Source organism: Elgaria multicarinata, chromosome 3, assembly GCF_023053635.1.
Source record: "Elgaria multicarinata webbii isolate HBS135686 ecotype San Diego chromosome 3, rElgMul1.1.pri, whole genome shotgun sequence".
Taxonomy (NCBI): Eukaryota; Metazoa; Chordata; class Lepidosauria; order Squamata; family Anguidae; genus Elgaria; species Elgaria multicarinata.
Genome location: NC_086173.1, coordinates 155,528,167 through 155,549,750, shown reverse-complemented (window position 1 = coordinate 155,549,750; position 21,584 = coordinate 155,528,167). Strand labels below are relative to the sequence as shown.

The 21,584-nt window shown below is 46.2% G+C and overlaps 1 protein-coding gene across 1 annotated transcript; it reads right to left on the bottom strand.

The window, feature by feature from the left end:
• Positions 1 to 7,302: 7,302 nt before the first annotated feature.
• LOC134396217 (zinc finger protein with KRAB and SCAN domains 1-like) lies at positions 7,303 to 21,547 on the bottom strand. Its single transcript, XM_063122636.1, has 4 exons — positions 21,423 to 21,547; positions 18,327 to 19,042; positions 15,141 to 15,267; positions 7,303 to 8,391 (listed from the first exon to the last, which is right to left on the bottom strand). Exons 2-4 carry the CDS (start codon positions 19,026 to 19,028, stop codon positions 7,658 to 7,660), a joined length of 1,563 nt encoding a protein of 520 aa, XP_062978706.1. The 5' UTR covers positions 19,029 to 19,042; positions 21,423 to 21,547; the 3' UTR covers positions 7,303 to 7,657.
• Positions 21,548 to 21,584: the final 37 nt, after the last annotated feature.

The following is a 21,584-nucleotide window of genomic DNA, read 5'->3' as shown; positions in this document are numbered from 1 at the left end:
CTTCGGCTATTGGGCGGTATAGAAATGTAATAAATAAAATAAAATAAAATAAATAAATAGTTGTTAGACATTGGCAGCCCTTGCTGATCTACTTCAGATCACCCAGCGATCGACCAGTAGAACCGGCCCTATCCTCTCTACCCAACCCTGCTCTATAGTACTGAACTATGGCACCTCTCCGTTGGTGTCAGGACAGGGGATGCTTTTGAGGTGAAGCGCTCAAGTGCCTTTTGCCTACCTGATGCAAGATTGCAGGTGGAAGGAGGAGGAGGAGGAGGAAGGGAAGACGCTTTGGCTGGCGGTAGGCATGGCGACGGCACCTCACTTCCTTCGCGGCCGAGGAAATCGCAGACGGGAGGAGTGGACAGGTGAAGCTACAGAAGAGAGAAAACGACGACGCGTACTGTAAGTCGTGAGAGAAGGAGAACCTCCCTCCCCGCTCCACATGGCCAAAGAGCTTTGGATAGTCCCAGGCAACCGTTACATTTTCAGGGTAAAATGGCAGGACGCTCTTCCCCCAAGACAAAATTAAGCACTAGAACAGCAGCTTTCAGCAAACTGATGCCTTTCAGGTGCGTCGGGCTACAAATCCCACCATCTCCATACTGCCTGGGGTTGATGTAGGGTGACCCTATGAAAATGAGGACAGGGCTCCTGTATCTTTAACAGTTGCATAGAAAAGGGAATTTCAGCAGGTGTCATTTGTATATATGGAAAACCTGGTGAAATTTCCTCTTCATCACCACAGTTAAAGCAGAAGCTATACTAGAGTGACCAGATTTAACAGAGGGCAGGGCACCTGCAGCTTTAACTGTGGTGATGAAGAGGAAATTTCCCCAGATTTCCCATATATACAAATGACACCTGCTGAAATTTCCTTTTCAATACAACTGTTAAAGATACAGGAGCCCTGTCCTCCTTTTCATATGGTCACCCTAGGTTGATGGGAGTTGTTACCCGGCATATCTGGAGGGCCCCGGGCTGGGGAAGTCTTTATTATGGCATAATATGACATGCTCCCAAAACACGCACACATAGAAACGTACACTCATGCACCATTTGAGGTGGTAAAGTGTATTCCTTCGCTTACTCCACTTGAGGTGGTAAAGTGTATTCCTTCACTTATGTCACTTGAGGTGGTAAAGTGTATTCCTTCGCTTACACCACCTGAGGTGGTCATGTGTATTCTTTCACTTACTTCAAAACATGATAAGCTAGCCCTGCCATGTTTGTGCGTGCATGATGGGGGTTCCTGCTGTGCGGTGCCCCAGATATCTGCCTTAAAATCCTGCCCTGACAGTACCGCTGCATCCATGAGCCAGGGCTTTGAACATCTCCATCCCCCAACACACACACACACACACCGGTGATAATTAAGGCAGAGTAACCTCTGGCCTTGGCCTACCTCAATCGAGATTGGAGAAGCAAGAAGCGGTTGGCCTTTTTGCCGCATGTCCCATTTCCTTCCTGCAAAGCACAGACAGGACAGGACGGAGGCATCTACAGAAGAGAGATGAAATGAAACAGGCCATGATAGGAACGCTCCAAAATCTCTCCCTTCTTCTCCCTAGAGTGGGAAAACCTTCCCCTTCCCCATCTGGAGGCTCGGGGCTGATCCACTGGTCCCGCCTTGCCCTCTCCCCTCAACCTGGTGAAATTCCCTCTAGAGCAGCCTTCCTCAACCTGGGGCGCTCCAGATGTGTTGGACTACAACTCCCAGAATGCCCCAGGCTGGCTGGGGCATTCTGGGAGGTGCAGTCCAACACATCTGGAGCGCCCCAGGTTGAGGAAGGCTGCTCTAGAATGACCAGATACAAAAGAGGGCAGGGCTCTTGCAGCTTTAACTGTTGTGATGAAGAGGGAATTTCACCACGTGCTGCATGCCTACAATTGACCCCTGTCGAAATTCCCTTTTCTCTACAACTGTTAAAGGTACAGGAGCCCTGTCCTCCTTTCCATAGGGTCACCCTAGTGTTGAAACTCTGTCAGTCCGAGGGCCGCATTCCATTTTCTGAGAAGCTCTGGGGGGCCGCCTTCCAGGTGTGGGCAGGGCCAAAGGGAAAATGGGGGCGGGGCCAAAATACCAGCATATTTTAGCTTACAGCTCTTAATGCCAGTCACTCAGCCTTAGGGGAGGCATTTTTTAGGATGGAGGAAAAGAGCCTGCGCAAAACACGGGCATTTGGGGTAAAGGGCTGTGGCCCTCTTATCTAGGAAACGCCGGAGGGCTGGATTGCAACTCTTAAGTAGGCCAGATTCAGACCACAGTGTTGAGTGTTGAGGTTCTGCAGTACTGTAATAAAGGCATTGCAGAACTGCGGAGTTTGGAATTTTTCTTATGGGTGTACACAGCTTTCTTTGCTTTCTTATTCTTTCTGAACCGAGCAATAAGCAGTGTGAGATTTCTCTCTCTCCCTCTTACACACACATACACACACACACAGAGGGGTACACCTGCCAAGGAAACCTCTCGGTAGCCCAGCAAGAGGCATCCCAGCATAATATACCCCCTCTACCTTGGTCCTGGCCAAATATAGCAACAGAAGTGGGAAAGCACAAGAGACAGCGTGGCGTAATGGTTAGAGTGCTGAACTGGGAGTCGGGAGATCCGGGTTCGAGTCCCCACTCAGCCATGGAAGCCCACTGGGTGACTTTGGGCTAGTCACAGACTCTCAGCCCAGCCTACTTCACAGGGTTGTTGTTGTGAGGATAAGATGGAGAGAAGGAGGATTATGTATGCTGTCTTGAGTTCCTTGGAGGAAAAAAGGCGGGATATAAATGTTAACAGGTGGCTACTAGGAGGAGGTTTTCTCTGTTGTGGCACCCCGGCTGTGGAACGAGCTCCCCAGAGAGGTCCGCCTGGTGCCTACACTGTATTCTTTTTGTCGCCAGCTGAAGTCCTTTTTATTTTCTCAGTATTTTAACAACTAAATTTAAACTTTGCTGTTTTAATTCTGTATTTTAATCCTATATCAATTTCTGCTGTGTGGTTTTATCCCGGTTGTGCTTTTTATATTGCATTTTGTATTTGGGTTTTTAGATTGTTGGATGTTTTATTATGTTCTTAATGGTTTTAAATGTTGTGAACCGCCCAGAGAGCTTCGGCTATTGGGCGGCACAAAAATGTAATAAATAAAATAAATAAAATAACAGTCAATCAATCAATCAATCAATCAATCAGAGAAAGTGCGAGCAGACAAATGAGAGAATCCATCAACAAAACAAAAGACAATCTAACAAATTTAAAAGCTGGAGAATTCTCCCCACCCAAACCGACCACACAAAAGAATCTCACCGAAGAGGATGCTTGCTTGCTCGCTTGCTCCTGTGATCTGGTCAACCAATTGCGTAGTTCAGAATTGAAACAGAGGAGGAAGGTCAAGTCCAGTGCGTGACTCTCGGATGAGTGTGTCCACTGCACTAGTACTGTTGAATGTGATCACCCAGGACAGTGCAGTGTAAAGTCAACCAAGGTTGCAAGAGGATAAGGATTTTAAAGGATCATCTTAGTGGCTGGTGCCCATTAGCACAAAATGCCTTTAGCCAGCTTGGGTTGATGGCATGCCAGGCATGTAGCACCCAGGTTAGTCTTCCGTAACACGCTTCACATGGAACAGCCCTTGAAGACTGTTTGGACACTTCAGCTGGTTCAGAATGCACAAAGCTGTTAACCAGAACATCTACAAATGAGGATGTTTCACCGATATTGAAAAACCCACTGACTAGAAATTTATTTCTAGGTGCAATTCAAAGTGACGGTTTTAACCTATAAAGTTCAAACGACGTAGGGTATTCCAAGGACTGGCTACTAGGGCCATGCGTGGGCGTTTATTTTACTTATAAGGTTTTATTAATTTTTCCAAATACAAACAAAAAGAAAAGAAAATTACATCAAGTTTAAGTCTAGTGTTTGACAGAGGTTTGTAACATTTAACACATTTCCCCCCTTTACTATACAGGCAAAAATATGGGTGGCTGCTTGGAGATTTTCTTTATGGAAATATGCCTGGCTGTTGAGATCCTCACTGGAGATCTGACTCTGGGTACCTTCATCTTCCAGAGACAGGACCTTCTTGGTGGTGGTTCTTCCGTTGTAGAACTTCCTCCTTTTCTCTGCTTTTTTAGCATCACGCTTGATGACTTTTAGGCACCAGGTAAAAGCCCAATAGATTTATTTATTACATTTATATACCTCCCCATAGCAGAAGCTCTCTGGGCGGTTTACATAGAAAAGGAAATTAATTTTTACATCACTCCAAATGGAATGTGGTTCCAGCCATTCTATCCCCCCTCCTAATCTTCTCTTCCCCTTCCAACAGTCATTATTCCATTGCCACTGAGCACGCTCAGTCTTCATTTGAAGTATTGCTGAGCCAAGTATCCCCCATCTTGTAACTGTGCGTTTGGTTTCTATTTCCTAAATGTAGAACTTGGCATTTATCCCTATTAAATTTCATTCTGTTGTTTTCAGCCCAGCACTCCAGCCTATCAAGATCACTTTGAAGTTTGTTTCTGTCTTCCAGGGTATTAGCTATTCCACCCAATTTTGTGTCATCTGCAAATTTGATAAGCGTTTGATAAGCCTTTGCGGAAGCCATGTTGATTCTTCTTCAGCAGGACCTGCCCTTCTGTATGCTTACTAATTTTGTCTTTAGCAATGCTTTCAACCAATTTACTTGGAACAGATGTCAAGCTAACTGGCCTGTAATTTCCAGGATCCCCCCGGGATCCCTTTTTGAAAACTGGTGTTACATTGGCCATCTTCCAGTCCTCTGGTCCAGAGACTGAGCTTAGGGACATGTTGCATATTTTTGTGAGGAGGTCCGCAATTTCATATTTGAGTTCTTCGAGAACTCTAGGATGGATGAAGGGGACACACAGCCCTGCTTGGGGTTTTACCTTTTGTGTGGACATCCTAAGGAGAACCTGAGATGAGCCCTGCTGGATCAGACCAAAGGCCTATCTAGTCCAGCATCTGGCTTCCCACTGTGGCCAATTACAGCAAGGCATCCTGGGAGTACATATCTCCCACAGTTGGTTCCCAATCCCTGGTATTCAGTGGTACACTGCCTCTATGTTGTTTCCTATTAGCTATGTCGACAGACTTTTTCTTCACACGTTGGCCTAATCCCTTTACAAGCTATCTCTGCAATGGCGCTAATATGTTCAGTAAAACATGGGGAAGGTGTGGCCCTCCAGATGCGTTGGCCTATAACTCCCATGATCCTTTACCATTGGCTATACTGGCAGGGGCTGATGGGAGTTGCAGTCTGCCAACATCGGGAGAGCCACAAGTTGTCCACCCTTGTTCTATAACAGGGGTGGGCAACTTATGGCCCTCCAGATGTTTTGCCCTACAGCTCCCATGATCCCTGACCATTGGCTATGCTGGCTAGAGCTGATGGGAGTTGTAAGCCCAAAAAATCTGGCGGGCCCACAAATTGCCCATCTCTGTTCTATTAGAACATGTTTACAAATATTCTAGAAATTAACAGCATGTAATGTTGTTAACTATTTTATTGGTGGTTTTCCATTGAACAACGAAGACAGATCCATATGTTAAAAGATTCTACATTAATATTGTTAGTCACATGGAAACAGCCTTAAAGTTTGGAAAACTAACACACACCGAGCCTCCTAAAAACCCCACGGTTTGCGTCTCTCAAAGGAAACGGCAGAATTACACTCTAAATCAAATGTGGGGACCCTGTGGTTCTCAAGGTAATGTTGACTCTAATTCCCATCAGCCCCAGCCATCATGGCCAATGGTCAGCGCTAAATGAGGGTGTGAGGCAGGTAAGCACCCAAGATGAACAAGAAAAAGGGATGCATTTTGGACTCTTGCTTTCTGTTAGGCCTTCTTCTGGGGGTTGTAACAATGTCTGCAGAAATTATTTACAACAGGTTGTAGTCCAACAACATCTGGAGGACCAGCTACAGAGGATGCTGGCAGCTCCGATGTCAGTGGGGCAGTGAATCCATTCCAGGTTTCTGTCAAAACCAGTCAGAATTCTAAAGGCATTATCCAAGGTCCTTTAGAATTCTGACTGGTTCAGATTGAAACCCAGAGTGGATTTACCACCCTACTGAAATTGGAGCCACCAGCCTCCACTGGCAGATGTTCTCTACCCCTGCCTTAGAATGTACTTTTCCAGGTTCCTTTATAACACCCCCCCCCCATCCTTACTTAAAGACTTGGACAGCACCTCTGCCATCTTTATGTTCCATAGATGTCATGACAACCTCCACCCCCCCTAGATGAGGATGAGGCACAGGCTAATTCCTTAGGGTTAGGGTTCTGGGCCCTCCCAGCCAGAGGACACAACCTGCCATCATCCTCTGGCTCAGAGGAGTTCTCAGCAGAACCTCCACCTCCCCAGCCTCACAGCAATCTCAGGCTACAAAATCAGGTGAGGGCCCTTTAACAATCCAGTCAGCTCCAGGAGGGGTTTGGACTCACCACACTACAGGTCTGGTCAGCCTACAAGAGTTCTCAGTTGGCTTCAGCTCCCTGCTGAGACAACATCTTTCTATTATCCTAGTAGGAGAGTGTTTCAGTCAGCAGGGCCCCTTGAAGCTATCCACGGTCCTACTTTCCTCCTGCCTTGAACTTGCTACCAGCTTCCCCTGTGATCTACAAGAGATCCCAGAATGGGACTGTAGAGACAGGAAGAATCCTTCATTCCATTTCTATCTGGACTTTATCTTATGGGCTTAGAGCAGCATACATGGTTTAGCCACTGCTCAATTTATCTGCACAACAACTCTATGAGGTAGACTAAGCTGTGTGTGTGTGATGAGACCTTTGGGTCCTGATTATTGGTTCCTAAATGATGTTGGGCTACAATAACCCACCATCCTGAGCCAGCACAGATAATTCCCAATGATGATAGGAATTGTAATCCAAGAACATCTGGAGACCTGAGGTTTATTTATTTATTTATTTATTACATTTCTATACCGCCCAATAGCCGGAGCTCTCTGGACTTAACCATGACAACCCACTGAGGACATCTCTACACGAGTCTTTTATTGTGCGCTCGTGATTGGTCACTCGTAGAAGTTTGCGTGTCCTTTAGATGACATCGTCAACCTCCAGAACCTCTCCCATGCTTTATAACCTTTATCCCATTTTTTTTTAAGATTGGGGAAAATCCAGCATTTTTCTAGATGCACGATGAAGCACTGTAACAGTTGTGTGTACTTCTGCAATTCCTCTATACCAGAGCACCATAAAGTGGCTATACAATGAAACATAAAGAACTTAGAATCATAGAATCATAGAATAGCAGAGTTGGAAGGGGCCTACAAGGCCATCGAGTCCAACCCCCTGCTCAATGCAGGAATCCACCCTAAAGCATCCCCGACAGATGCTTCTCCAGCTGCCTCTTGCAGAGAAAGGACCCACCACCACAAAAAGCATGTGTAAAGGAGTGTTCTTAATCCCGCAAAGAATCCAGCAGCAGAAGCCCATGGTAAAGGTGCGGGATAAAACCCTGGTGTACAGAAGCCCTGAGTGGGGATCTTAATGCTTCCTATTCAGAGTATGAAACTCTAAAAACCAAAAACGACACCACATCTCGGTACAAAGAAGACTTCTGTTCTGAACATATTTGTGGTTTCTCTGATGTATGAGTATTATGGGGGGGGGGGGTGTTTAAAGACCAAAGCTGGAAGTGAAGCTTTCCCCATAGTGAGAGCATTCAAAGGGTTTTTCCCGGGCATGGGTTCCTTTGTGTGTAATGAGGGAGTCTTTCCGACAGAAGCTTTTCCCGCAATCGGGGCAGATGTAGGGCTTTTCTCCCGAGTGGATCCTCTCATGTCTCGCAAGCTGTTGTCTCCGGCTGAAGCTTTTCCCACAGTCCCTACACTGATGGGGCTTCTCTCCCATGTGGATTCTCTTATGAGTAGTAAGGTTTCCTTTCTGAGTGAAGCTTTTCCCACACTCCGAGCATTTGTGCGGTTTCTCGCCCGTGTGGATTCTCTCGTGGATAACCAGGTGGGCGCTATTGTTGCAGATTTTCCCGCAATAGGTGCACTCAAACAGTTTTTGCATTTTCTGATTCTTCGGAACGTCAACACTTGGAGAGCAGCTTTTTCCACAGTCAATGCCTGTCTTTCCCAACGCAGATTCCAAAAGCCCCTCTTGTAAGGCACTTCTGTTCAAAGCTTTGCCGCATTTCTCACGGAGGAAGCCTCGTTCTTCTGTTTCCTCTACCCGTTTTGGGAGGCAAATGCCTCTTCCCTGCTGACTTCTGGCCATCACGTCCGTCTTGGGATCCTGGGAAGACATCCCTTCGGCTCTTGTCAATGCTAGCCCACTGCTGGTGCCTCTCTCAGGACTTTGCAAGCCAAAGTTCTCCTCATGCATCCAACTGTGCCCGTCGGCTTCTGGAACAGAGAATTATGACATGAGTCATACCCTACAGTGGAGTGGAAGGGAACATCAAGCTGAAATGCCCGAAACCGAAGTTAAAGGGACCATCTAAGAAGTGGCCAGCTTCCAGGGGTCAGGGTGTTGCATTGCCTCTCTAGGGCCACAGGCCTGCCTCACCGCCACTGAATCTGCTGCCAAAATTCAGCAGTCATAGGGTGTGAGTGGGAGTAGTGGGGAGGCGCAAAATAGCCCCCCCTTTTTTGAAGGACAAAGTGAAACCTTCCCTCAAAATACGCTGGCATGGGGGCGGCAGAATGAGGCGATTTTGCTTGGAAATGGCTCTTTTTTGCTGTTGCCTCGACACCGTCCCTTTATCCTTAAAAAAAAAAAGGCTATTTTGCGGCTTTTTCCCTGCTGCCATGCCGCGAAATATCAGCAGCAATGGTGGTGCAGTGTGGGGCCGCAATAAAGGCTGGGGGGAGGCACATGTCGTGTCCCCCCCTTGATGTAAGCGGTGAATCAACTGCTGGAAATCAGTAGGGAACTACTGAAGAGAGGAGTTGTTGTTACCTCTGAATGAAGCAAAAGAACGTGGTAAACAAATACACACCACAGTTGATACTGCTAGATTAATGAAGCAAATTTATTGAGAAAGTTTATGTGGTATACACATCTTCCCAAACTCCCCACCCCCTAGCTAGGTACAGGGACCCTCTGGAGGTATTCCTGACTCTTGTGACCTCTTCAAAGACTGATGCAAAGTTCTACCAGCCCAACGCCCCAAACTTATGGTCTTGTCAATGGGGACCGAGAAGGCTGTTACCCTTGAACTATTTCTCCAGGTCCAGCAACTAACTAAAACACATTTAGAAGAAAAATCTCAGCACCTAATTTGGGATAGGTTCTGGAAACACAGTGAGCATGTGAAGAGGGCCATTTCTTCCAAAATTATGAGGACCTCGTTTTTTTATCAGCCGTTCGAACCATGCTGGTGTGACGAGAACTTTGTCCATTCTCTTAATGTTTCCAGACAGTTGGGTACACTGGTGCTTTTCCATCCACAGGCCTTTTTCACAAAATGGCTCCTTTCCACAAAATGGCCGATTGTTGGCTCAAGCTTTTTTTCCCAGGAGTCTGATGATGGATAACAGGATCCATTACAAAGAAGTGAATAGATGAACTCTCCATTCTCCTCACGCATTAGAAGTCTTCCTGTGGGGGTAGGTGGAAGGAAGGTTTGTGAACCGCCCAGAGAGCTCCGGCTATTGGGCGGTATAGAAATGTAATTAATAAATAATAAATAAATAAATAAATAAATAAATAAATAAATAGGAGACTGGATTCCGAGTGTAGATTTCTGGGTGTTTGGTAGATTGCCGGTGGACTTAATTTTTATACTCCACTTTTTTTAAATTATCAATATTTATTAAAATATTTATTTATTTATTGCATTTATATCCCGGCCTTTTTTCCTCCAAGGAACCCAAGGCAGCGTCCATAATCCTCCTCCTCTCCACGTTTATCCTCACAACAACCCTGTGAGGTAGGTTGGGCTGAAAGTCTGTGACTGGCCCAAAGACTCCCAGCGGGCTTCCATGGCCGAGTGGGGACTGGAACCTGGATCTCCCGGCTCCCAGTCCAAGATTCTAACCACTACACCACACTGGCTCTCCTTTTTATTATCCCACCTTTTTATTACTCCACCTCTATTATTATTTATTGATTAAAATATTTATATTTCCCCTGCCCCACAGCAGTTCGCAATCACAGATTAAACCAAAAATACAAATGTCAAGTAATCCATTTTCAAACAAGAAGGGGAAAGACCTGAAACCAGACTAAAAATGCAGCAAAACAAAACCTTAAAAAACCCAAACCAACTAAACTGCTGAAATGAGGTAGGGAGTTCCGCAGTTTGGGTGCCACAACTAAGAAGGCCCTGTCCTGTATCCTGACCAACCAAACTGCCAATGGCAACAGGACGTGGAGCATGGCCTGCTCAGATGAAGATTCCTGTGGGCATGGGGGCAGGTTCATGGGGGGAAGAGGGCAGTCCTTCCAATATCCTGGTCCCCAGGAGGAGTTTTAAAGGCAACAAACAGAAATAAAAACAAACATAAGAAAAACAAAGCTTCAAAGACAGAGAAAAACAAAAGCCGTACTGTATCAGACCAACAGTGTAGCTCAGTGGTGCAGAACAGGGGGTCCACATTTGACCTGCTTGGGGTTCCTTCTGGCTTCCTCAGGTAGCCACACCTTTTACCTGACTACCACTTGTTTGGTATATTCCCAGCTTTTGTGCAGTTTTCCCCATTCTAAAAGGTCAAAATGCCTTTCCTAACGCTCAGCAACTGGCAGTAACAGCTTTAGGCCCTCGAGAGCTTCTTCGAAATGGAATTGTATGAAAATGTAATAAATAAAATAAAATAAAATAAATTTGTTCCTTTGGCTGAAAGTAGCCTAACCACGCTAAGCGTGAACCGCCCAGAGAGCTTTTGTGAACCGCCCAGAGAGCTTTGGCTATTGGGCGGTATAAAAATGTAATAAATAAATAAATAAAAATAAATAAAAGCCATGGTTCGGCTGCTAACCATTTTGCAGCAAATGGTTAGTGAGTGTGTTTAAACCATGGTTATGTAGCCACCATGGTTAGGAATGGTTAATACACAACGCTAAATTTATGGTTCACACGACACGTCACGGCATAATGTTTACCTCAAAATGCTTAACCACCATGGCTTAGTGTGTCTTCTGAACAGGGTCAGAAGACATGCTAAGCTCTGGGAAATTTGCCACCCCACATCACTATTTTTTGTACAGAAAACAGACCACCTCACCCCACCCCGCTCTATACCAGAAATCTACAATGCAAATAAATCCACTGCTAATCCCAAAGAATTCAACCTTGACTTGTGTGAAGAAAACAAAGAGAAGAAAACAAAAAGGAAGGATTTGCTCTTCCCATTTTTTTTAAAAAAAACAGAGAAGCAAGAGCTTTAAGCACAATTTCAGTTTGCAGACGCTTTCTGAAGTCCACATGGAAATTTGTGACACATTTCGTACACGTTTTCCCCTCGACGCGCAGTTTTGGCAAGCCATTTCTCCTAATGTACGCTCTTTTCTGTAACGTACACATTCTTCGTTTGGAATTTCCCCTGAGGTAGCCATTTTTAAAAAATAGGAGAACCCCATTGCAAAATCCGGAGATGTGTGAAAACTGGATGATAATTACAGTTCCGGTTTGCCTGTTAGCGCAGGAAGTGTGAATTACACTGGGTCGTATTAATATGCAATTCCCCAAAAAACCCTCCTCCCCAGCCCTACTCAACAGAGGGCTGTTTCCATTGAGCCCTCTCGGTCCTTCATTACGGAATATTCTCCCCTGTGAGGCTTGCCTCGTACCTACACTGACACCTTTTCGGCACCAGGCAAAGGCTTTTCTGTTCCCCCAGGCTTTTGAAGGTTTTATTGTTCGTAATATTTTAATTCTGCTGATATAACAAAAGTATGAATCTTTTAGACTGTTTACATGCATCTTTTAGTCCACTGTAACTGCACTGTTGTGTTGTATTAACTGATGTGAGTGTAGTGCATTCTCTTCCCCTTCTTATTGTTTTATTGTGATTTTATTAGAATGTAAGCCTATGCGGCAGGGTTTTGCTATTTTATTGTTTTACTCTGTACAGTACCATGTACACTGATGGTGCTATATAAATAAATAAATAATAATAATAATAAATAATAATAATAGTTGTTTGTGCTGCTTTTTAATTGATAATATTAGCATTAATATGTATACAGAGAGAGAGAGAGAGAAAGAGGGAGAGAGAGAGAGAGAGAGGCTCAGTTCGGACAACACATTAGTCAACGCAGTGTGAAAACTCCTCTCAACGGTTGAGTTTTTAACTCCACATGTTCTAACTCCAGCTTTGTGTGACTGTAGGCTACTGTGGAGTTGAGTAAAATCCATTACGATGTTTGATAGACAGTTCCTCCGTCCTCGCTCCTCCTCCAGTCCTCCCAATGGTATCCCATCAGTTATTGCTGCAAAAAACCAATCCTGGCGGCGTTCCTAGAGCGGCACTCCCTCCTTTCACCGCTCTTACCTGAGAACTCTGTAGCCAGTGGGAAAAGTCGACTCAACACAAAGGAAAACTTCACGGAGCCCACCACACAACAGTTGTGCAGGAACTCTCCTCTGCACAGCATGGATCGTCAGTGTGGAGTGTCCGTCCCCGCCAAAATGCCACCTCTGCATGCAGTTTTCCTGCCAAACAACACTTTTCTCAACGGTGGTATAAAAATTCCATCGTGGAGTTCTAAAACCACCATTGAGAAACATGTCTGAACTGAGCCAGAGAGAGAGAAGATGCAGGGTGTTTTTTTTTTTACAAATGTTGCTCTGAGGACATTTTTGTTACAGGGCGACTCATAACTATAATAAATAACATAAATAAGAATACAAACAAGAAGAAGCGTGGCTTCTAAGGACTAACAAATTTTGAAGAATAAATACCCTTAGGGTCAAATGAAATGTTCTGTTTAGTTTTCTTTACTTCTGTGTAAATGTAAGCAGCCCTGATTTGGATCAAGTCCTCAGGGCTCTGGGAAGGTGTTTGTTAAACTCCCCCCATCTGCTTTTCCCCTGACATTCCACCCCCCACAAGCAGGACATGAGTGCAACAGCACCCTCCTGCCCATGTTCCTCAGTGATGGGTGTACCCAGGCATACTGCCTCTGATACTGGAGGTAGCATATAGCCATGGGGACTAGGGTGACCATATGAAAAGGAGGACAGGGTTCCTGTATCTTTAACAGTTGCATTGGAAAGGGAATTTCAGCAGGTGTCATTTGTATATATGGAGAACCTGGTGAAATTCCCTCTTCATCACCACAGTTAAAGGTGCAGGAACTATACTAGAGTGACCAGATTTAAAAGAGGGCAGGGCACCTGCAGCTTTCCCCAGGTTCCCCATATATACAAATGACACCTGCTGAAATTTCTTTTTCAATACAACTGTTAAAGATACAGGAGCCCTGTCCTCCTTTTCATATGGTCACCCTAATGGGGACTATTAGTCAACGACAGCCTTCTCCTTCAGGCAGCTGCCAATGGCCCAAACCCTATGGCCCAACTGGGTAAAGGAAAACCAGCAGCCTCCCACAACTGGAGCTCAGATGGCTCTGGCTGGCACCTGCCATTTTAATTCCCTCACAATCCCTCTGGGGCTCTGAACTACAAATGCTCCAGAAAAACACTCCATTGGGTGTCTCAGGGACATTGTGGGGGAATAAAAATGGTGGTTGCAAGCAGTAGCACTTGCTAGCTAGACTGGCATTTAAAAATTTTTTTTTGCTGCTGCTGTGCCTGGGAAGGGCAGGGAGGGCAGCACACCATGCCAGGGAGGGTGGGGCAGGCAGTAGGAGAAGCACCACACTTCAAGAAGGATGCAGACAAGATGGAGGGGGTTCAGAGGAGGGCAACAAAGATTATCAGGGGTGTGGAAACAAAGCCCTTTGAAGAGAGACTGAAAGAACTGGGCATGTTCAGCCTTGAGGGAAGACATGGCAGCACTCCTCAAATACTTGAAAGGTTGTCCCACAGAGAAGGGCCAGGATCTCTTCTCGATCCTCCCAGAGTACAGGACACGGAATAATGGGCTCAAGTGACAGGAAGCCAGACTCTGGCTGGACATCAGGAAAAACTTCCTGACTATTAGAGCAGTACGACAATGGAACCAATGACCTAGGGCGGTCATGAACTCTCCCACACTAGAGGCCTTCAAGAGGCAGCTGGACAACCATCTGTCAGGGATGCTTTAAGGTGGATTCCTGCATTGAGCAGGGTGTTGGACTCGGTGGCCTTAAATGGCCCCTTTCAACTCTACTATTCTATGATTCTAGAGTGGATTCCATGCCACAGGGTGCTTAACGCCCTTCCAAAGCAGGTGCCAGATCTGGCCTCTGGGATTGCAGAGATGTGCCAAGCAACCTCTTCCAAGGACAGGGATGTTGCAGAGACAGAACGGACTCAGCAAGAGCAGTGACTCATGCAGAGGCAGAAAGCCTCCTCCTTTGTGAAAGGATGCCGCTTGGAGTTCAAAAGAGCCTTATTTCTCAGAGCATACTGGCACAGCAGCCATAGGAGCAGAGGAAGCTGCTTTATACCAAGTCAAACCATTGGTTCAACTAGTTTAGTATTGTCCACACTGATTGGCCGAGGCTCTCCAGCGTTTCAGGCAGGGGCCTTTCCCAGCCCTACCTGGAGATGCTGGGAACCTGAGATCTTCTGCAATCAAACCAGATGCTCTATGCCTCCCTGAGTTCCCAATGATATAGGGCGGGATACAAATGTTTTAATAAATAAATAAATAAATCCCCTGAGCTACAGCCCTGCACAAATTCCAGCTCTCTTCTAGCCACATGGGCATCACCAGGATTCGAACCCAGGCCATCTTGCATCCAGAGTGGGAACTGTGTCCTTAGACCAGGGTGGTGCACCTGAGGGCCTCCATGGATGATGTTAGATGCAAATTCCCATCAGTCCCATCCAGCATGGTTAATGGTTGAGGATGATGGGACCTGGAGTCCAATAACATTTGGAGAGACATGGGCTTCCTACTCTTGCCTGAGATCAGCAAGCCTGACGCAAGTCCTTCTGTGGAACGTTAGTGTGATCCTTACTGGTCTGGCAGTTTGCTGAAGGGCGGGATATAAGTGCCAAATATAAAATAAGACAAAATAATAATAAATAAGGCCTTACCCAGCAAGTTGGACTCCCCATCCTCCTCCTGTTTGACCTCCATGGGGAGTGGCATCTCCACGGCGTCTGATGTGTCCTGCTCCAACTTGGGGGAATTGATTGCCACCTCTTCCAAAGGCCCCAGTACCTGGAAGGAAAAATTAAAATGGCCGCTTAGTGTGAATGATGGGTTATGCTTTATTTGGTTTATACCCTGCCCTTCCTCTCAAGGAGCCCAGAGCGGCTAATAACCTAGAGAAAGTACAGCACACGATATAAACACCATTACTGTCCTAGCTCTAAAATTACAAATACATATTAAAAGTGCAATAAAATCATCACTAAAACAGAGAAAACACCTGCCTAGACGCCCCCAAAGGCCTGTACAAATAAGTACATCTTTAGCTGGCGCCTGGCAACAGCGTTGGTAGACAGCTCAATCCCTGCTGGAAAGGAATTCCAAATCGGGGTGCAACCACCGAGAAGGCTCTGTTACGTGTGGTGGCCAGACAGGCCACAATGCATGAGCAGCAGAAACAGAGTCTCCCTGGCAGGTTTTAAATCCTAGGTTGGTCAGTTCTGGGGAAGGCAGGCCTGTTCAATTGCCAGGAGATAGAAGGGCAGCGTGGATTGGTTTACTCCACCTCCAGGAGGCAGGACTGGTCAAATTAATACACAAATACCACAACCTGGGATGGCGGGATAGAGGGCATCTATTCCTTATTCTAGGGCTCCCCAGTCTTTTTTGGATCCATGGGCACATTTGAGAATTTGACATACTGCTGTGGGCACCACCACAAAGTGTCTAATCAGTGACCAGATACAAAAGAGGGCAGGGCTCTTACAGTTTTAACTGTTGTGATGAAGAGGGAATTTCACCAGGTGCTGCATGCATAACAACGACACCTGCTGAAATTCCCTTTTCTACACAACTGTTAAAGATACAGGAGCCCTGTCCTCCTTTCCACAGGGTCACCCTGATTGAGGCCGTCTTGCCCAGGGGCCCTCCAAACCTGGAGCTGGCATTGGTCAGAACACTGGCTGGCAGCAAGGACTGTCCAGGGTTTCAAGAAGGATTTTCCCTAGCCCTACCTGAAGATGCTCGGGAGTGAACGTGGCACCTTCTGCTCCACCACTGAGCTAAACCCTTTCTTAAAAATGCCCCTACTGCCCATCTCCCACTCCTGGTGATATGAGTACTGGACTAAAAAAGGAGAAATGTATCACTCTGGCACCACTACAAAATTATTATTTATTTGCTTATCGCAAGTATATCCCGCCTTTATTCCTCCAAGGAACCCCTAGCGGCTAACATAATCCTCCTTCTCTCCATTTTATCCCCACAACAACAACCCTGTGAGGTAGGTTGGGCTAAGAGTCTGTGACTCGCCCCAAATCACCCAGTGCAGTTCAATAGCTGAGTAGGAACTAGAACCCAAATCTCCTGACTCCCAGTCCAACGCTCTAGCCACTACACCACACTGACTACAGAAGATCTGGAGTAGTTCTGCTTCCATCGCTATTTATACTGAGTTGATAAACGTGTGTCATTTTAGACCGGTCTTCACCAATCCATGACACTTGGCCATGGTGGCTTTGGCTGGTGGGAGCTGTAGTCCAAAATACCCCAGCTGTGGAATGAGCTGCCTAAGGAGGTTCGCTTGGCACCTACATTATATGCTTTTAGACGCCAGGTGAAGACCTTTTTATTCTCCCAACATTTTAACAATCTATAAATTTTAAATAACATGGTTTTAAATTTGTAATTTTGCATTGCTGCTGTTTTTATCTGGTTGAGCTTTTATATTTTATTTTATATTATGGTTTTATACTGTTGTTTTATACTTTGAATGGTTTTAATTTTTGTGTACCGCCCAGAGAGCTCCGGCTATTGGGCGGTATAGAAATGTAATAAATAAATAAATAAATAAATACCTGGAGGATGCCATGTTGGGGAAGGCTTTTTAAGGCTTATCCAATGGATTGCATTAATTAATTAATTACACTTACGTCTCAGCTTTTTTCCTTCCAAGGAATCCAAATGGCATACACGATCCTCCTCTTCTCCATTTTATTCTCACAACATCCCTGTAAGGTAGGCTAGGCTGAGTCAGTAACTGGTCCAAAGTCACCCAGTGAGCTTCATGGCTGCGTGGGGACTAGAACCCAGGTATTCCCAGCCCAACACTCCAACCACTATACCACACTGGCTCTAAACCAACCTGCCTGATATATTCCCCAAATGACAAACAATTCAATTGTGCATTTGATTATTAGAATCATAGAATCATAGAATAGTAGAGTTGGAAGGGGCCTATAAGGCCATCGAGTCCAACCCCCTGCTCAACGCAGGGATCTGCCCTAAAGCATCCCTGACAGATGATTGTCCAGCTGCCTCTTGAAGGCCTCTAGTGTGGGAGAGCCTACAACCTCCCTAGGGGTGGAGCAGGGGGTTGGACTCTATTATTATTATTATTATTATTATTATTATTATTATTATTATTATTTATTTATATAGCACCATCAATGTACATGGTGCTGTACAGATAACACAGTAAATAGCAGGACCCTTCCAACTCTGCTATTCTATGATTCTAGGTAACTGGTTCCATTGTCGTACTGCTCTAATAGTCAGGAAGTTATATCCCACCTTTTTTCCTTCAGGGAACCCACGGTGGTGTACATAATCCTCCTCCTCTCCATTTTATCCTCACAACAACAACCCAGTGAGCCTCTACAGCTGAGTGGGGACTAGAAACAGAATCTCCTAACTCCCAGTCGCCACTCTAGCCACTACACCACACTGTGCATATGTGTGTGCTGAGCATTTTATTGGAGCAGGATGGATATTAGAGTGACCCTGTGAAAAGGAGTACAGGGCTCCTGTAACTTTAACAGTTGCGTAGAAAAGGGGATTTCAGCAGGTGATGTTTGTATGCATGCAGCACCTGGTGAAATCCCCTCTTCCTCACAGCAGTTAAAGCTGAAGGCGCCCTGCCCTCTTTTGTATCTGTTCACTCTAGTATAGCTCCTGCAGCTTTAACTGTTGTGATGAAGAGGGGATTCCACCAGGTGATGCACACATACCCATGACACCTGTTAGAATTCCCTTTTCTATGCAGCTGTTAAAGATACAGGCTTCCTTTCCATATGGTCAGCCTAGATGAATGGAGGTGCTGGCTGCTTCTCTACACAAACGACACCCACCTTTTGTTTCGGGCTCTCCGCCTCTCGCAGTCTCATCAAGAAATCCTCCGCCTGGGCCACCGCTTGAGCGCAGGTCTCCGGGCTGCGTTCCCTGACCCAGCTCCGCATTTCCAGGGGCAGGATAGCCAGGAACTGCTCCAGGATCACCAGCTCCAGCATCTGCACTTTGGTGTTTCTCTCCGGCACCAGCCACTGACGGCAAAGCTCCCAGAGCTGTTTGAAGGCCTCTCGGGGGCCTTCGGCCTCCCGGTAACAAAACTGCCGGAAGCGCTGGCAACGCAACTCCACGCTGACGCCGTCTTCCTCGTCCAGGATCTCCTCCTTCACTTTGACAGGAGGCTCCGGCCTTCGGTAGGCCTCTTGGGCTTCTCCGCTGAGGCCTTGTAGGTCTTGAGCCACATGCTCTCCTGAAGGCCCCTGGTTGGCCTCCACTGCGGCTTTGAAGGAGGCCTGGAAGTCCTTCGCATCCTCGTGTGACCAGGGGCGAAGCAGCGGCAGGTTTTCCCTGCCTGCCTGCATCGTCCTCAGGAACTCCTGCCACTGAGCTTCCCAACGCTCTTGCAGTCCCTCTTCCGGCTCCTTCTTAATTCGTTGCAGGGCTGCTCCAGTCAGAAGCTCCTGGATGGTCCCAACTTGGACAACGCACGGATCTCTTCTTCCTCCTGCCTGCAGCTCTTCTTTGGCTGGGCCCAGCTCTTCCATTTTGGCTCCCTGACCTGCGAAGGATATTCAGCCTTAATTAAGAGAAAAAGAGGCACGTCTTGGCTTCCGGGTGGAGAATGAATTCCATTAGGGGAAGCTCTCAGGGCAGGGCCAAAATACCCCCCAAATACCAGCATCTTTTAAAAAGCTGAAAGCACTACTGCTAGGGTGACCATAAGAAAAGGAGGACAGGACTCCTGTATCTTTAACTGTTGTAAAAAGGGAATTTCAGCAGGAGTCATTTATATGCATGCAGCACCTGTTGAAATCCCTTCTTTATCACAACAGTTAAAGCTGCAAGAGCTATGCTAGAGTGACCAGATGCAAAAGAGGGCAGGGCTCTTGCAGCCTTAACTGTTGTGATGAAGAGGAAATTTCACCAGGTGCTGCATGCATACAAATGACACCTGATGAATTTCCCTTTTCTGTGCAACTGTTAAAGATATTTATTTATTTATTTATTACATTTCTATACCGCCCAATAGCCGAAGCTCTCTGGGCGGTTCACAAAAATTAAAATCATAGTAAGACAATCAACAGGTTAAAAGCACAAATACACAGAAGCCCTGTCCTCTTTTCCATATTGTCACCCTATCTACTGCCAGTAATTAAGCCTTAAGGGAGGCACCTCAACTTGTTAATATAGGAGGAAAACTATACGAGCGCCCGAAAAACCACCAAATTATCAGCGACTTTAGGGGAAGGGGGCATGGCCGGATTTGGCCCCTGTGCTGGACAAACAGAAAGTTTGAATATACGGTGTTGGGGTCTATAATGTATATTTAAATGGCGTTTATGTATGTTTATTATAAGGCGGCCAGAGCACTTTGTGATAGGGTGGAATACAAATGTCACCAATAAATAAGCGACGTGCAATAAAAGACATTGCGGACTCTCAATGTCGGTTGTGATTTATGCCAGTAGACGTTGTAGGAAAATGTCAGAAGAACAATGCTGTTGTTCCCCAGCCAACGGCGCTCTGAGGTACACTGCCTCCAGCCAGGGAGGTTCTTCTTAGCGATTATAGCCTCTAATGGTCCTGTTCATTTCTTCCTCCCTGAATTCGTTACGTTACTTGCATCTGGTGACAGTATGTTCCGTAAGTTCATTATGAGTTGGGTGAATAGATACATTTTGGGGAGGCTCCATCCGGAATCTGCTGGCCATTGCTTTCATTGGATGGACTGGAGTTTTGGTGTGAGAAGCATGGGACAGAAAACCCTCAAAGGGTGCAATCTTATGCGTGTTGAGACGGAAAAAAGTCCACAACTCCCAATACACCCCATCCAGCAGTGCTGGAAGTTGTAGGGCATTTTTCTGCCTAAACATGTATAGGATTTCACCTTAACTCACCCTCAGCTGTCTCCATGTAAAAGGTCATAAACCTTTATTGCGTCTCTCACCACCACATTAGCCGTTATTTCCCCCTATACAATTATGTATTTATTTATTACGTTTATATCCCACCTTTTTCTCTCTCCAAGGAACCCAAGGTGGCGTACATAATCCTCCTCCTCTCCATTTTATCCTCACAACAACCACCCTGTGAGGTAGGTTGGGCTAAGAGTCTGTGACTGGCCCAGAATCACCCAGTGGGTTTCCATGGCCGAGTGGGGACTAGAACCCAGATCTCCCGACTCCCAGTCCAACATCTTAGCCACTACACCACACTGGCTAAACCCATACACCAAATGACACTGCTTTTCCTCCTTCCAGGGAAAGGGCTGGAGAAGGATTTTTGTTGGATTTCACACTTGTGTGCGCTGCTCCTAGTCCTCAAGGAACATTGCGCCTTTGGGACACTGTCGTGGTCAGCCTAGGGTGACCCTATGAAAAGGAGGACAGGGCTCCTTTGTCTTTAACAGTTGCATAGAAAAGGGAATTTCAGCAGGTGTCATTTGTATATATGGAGAACCTGGTGAAATTCCCTCTTCATCACCAAAGTTAAAGCTGCAGGAGCTATACTCGAGTGACCAGATTTAAAAGTGGGCAGAGCACCTGCAGCTTTAACTGTTGCAATGAAGAGGACATTTCACCAGGTTCCCCATACCTGCTGAAATTCCCTTTTCAATACAACTGTTAAAGATACAGGAGCCCTGTCCTCCTTTCCATATGGTCACCCTAGGTCAGCCAAATCAGACACCCTCTGATTTGGAGCAGGCTTTTCCAATTTACCGCCTTCCAGAAGTGTCACTGGGAACGATGGGAGTTGTAGTCCATCACATCTGGAAGTCGCCAGGTTGGGGTAGGCTGATCTGGAGCGTGTGTTTTGCGATCTCTGTTTGGGAACCACCTCCTTTTCTCCAAGATACCAGATTTCTTCCCCCTTTCCTGTGATCTCTCCCCCTCTCCGCCCCCCCTTTTTTTTAAAAAAAATCCTAATATTTCACTCACCTTTATTCCCTGCCTGTCTCGGCGGCTCTGCTGCTGCTACAGATGCAGCCGCGTCCCCCGGAAACCTCCCACCCGAACCCTCCAAGCTGAGACCATGCAAAAGGCTGTTTCTTTTCGGTCCCACCATGGAGAGCAGGCAGGGACAGGAAAAGGAAGCCAATG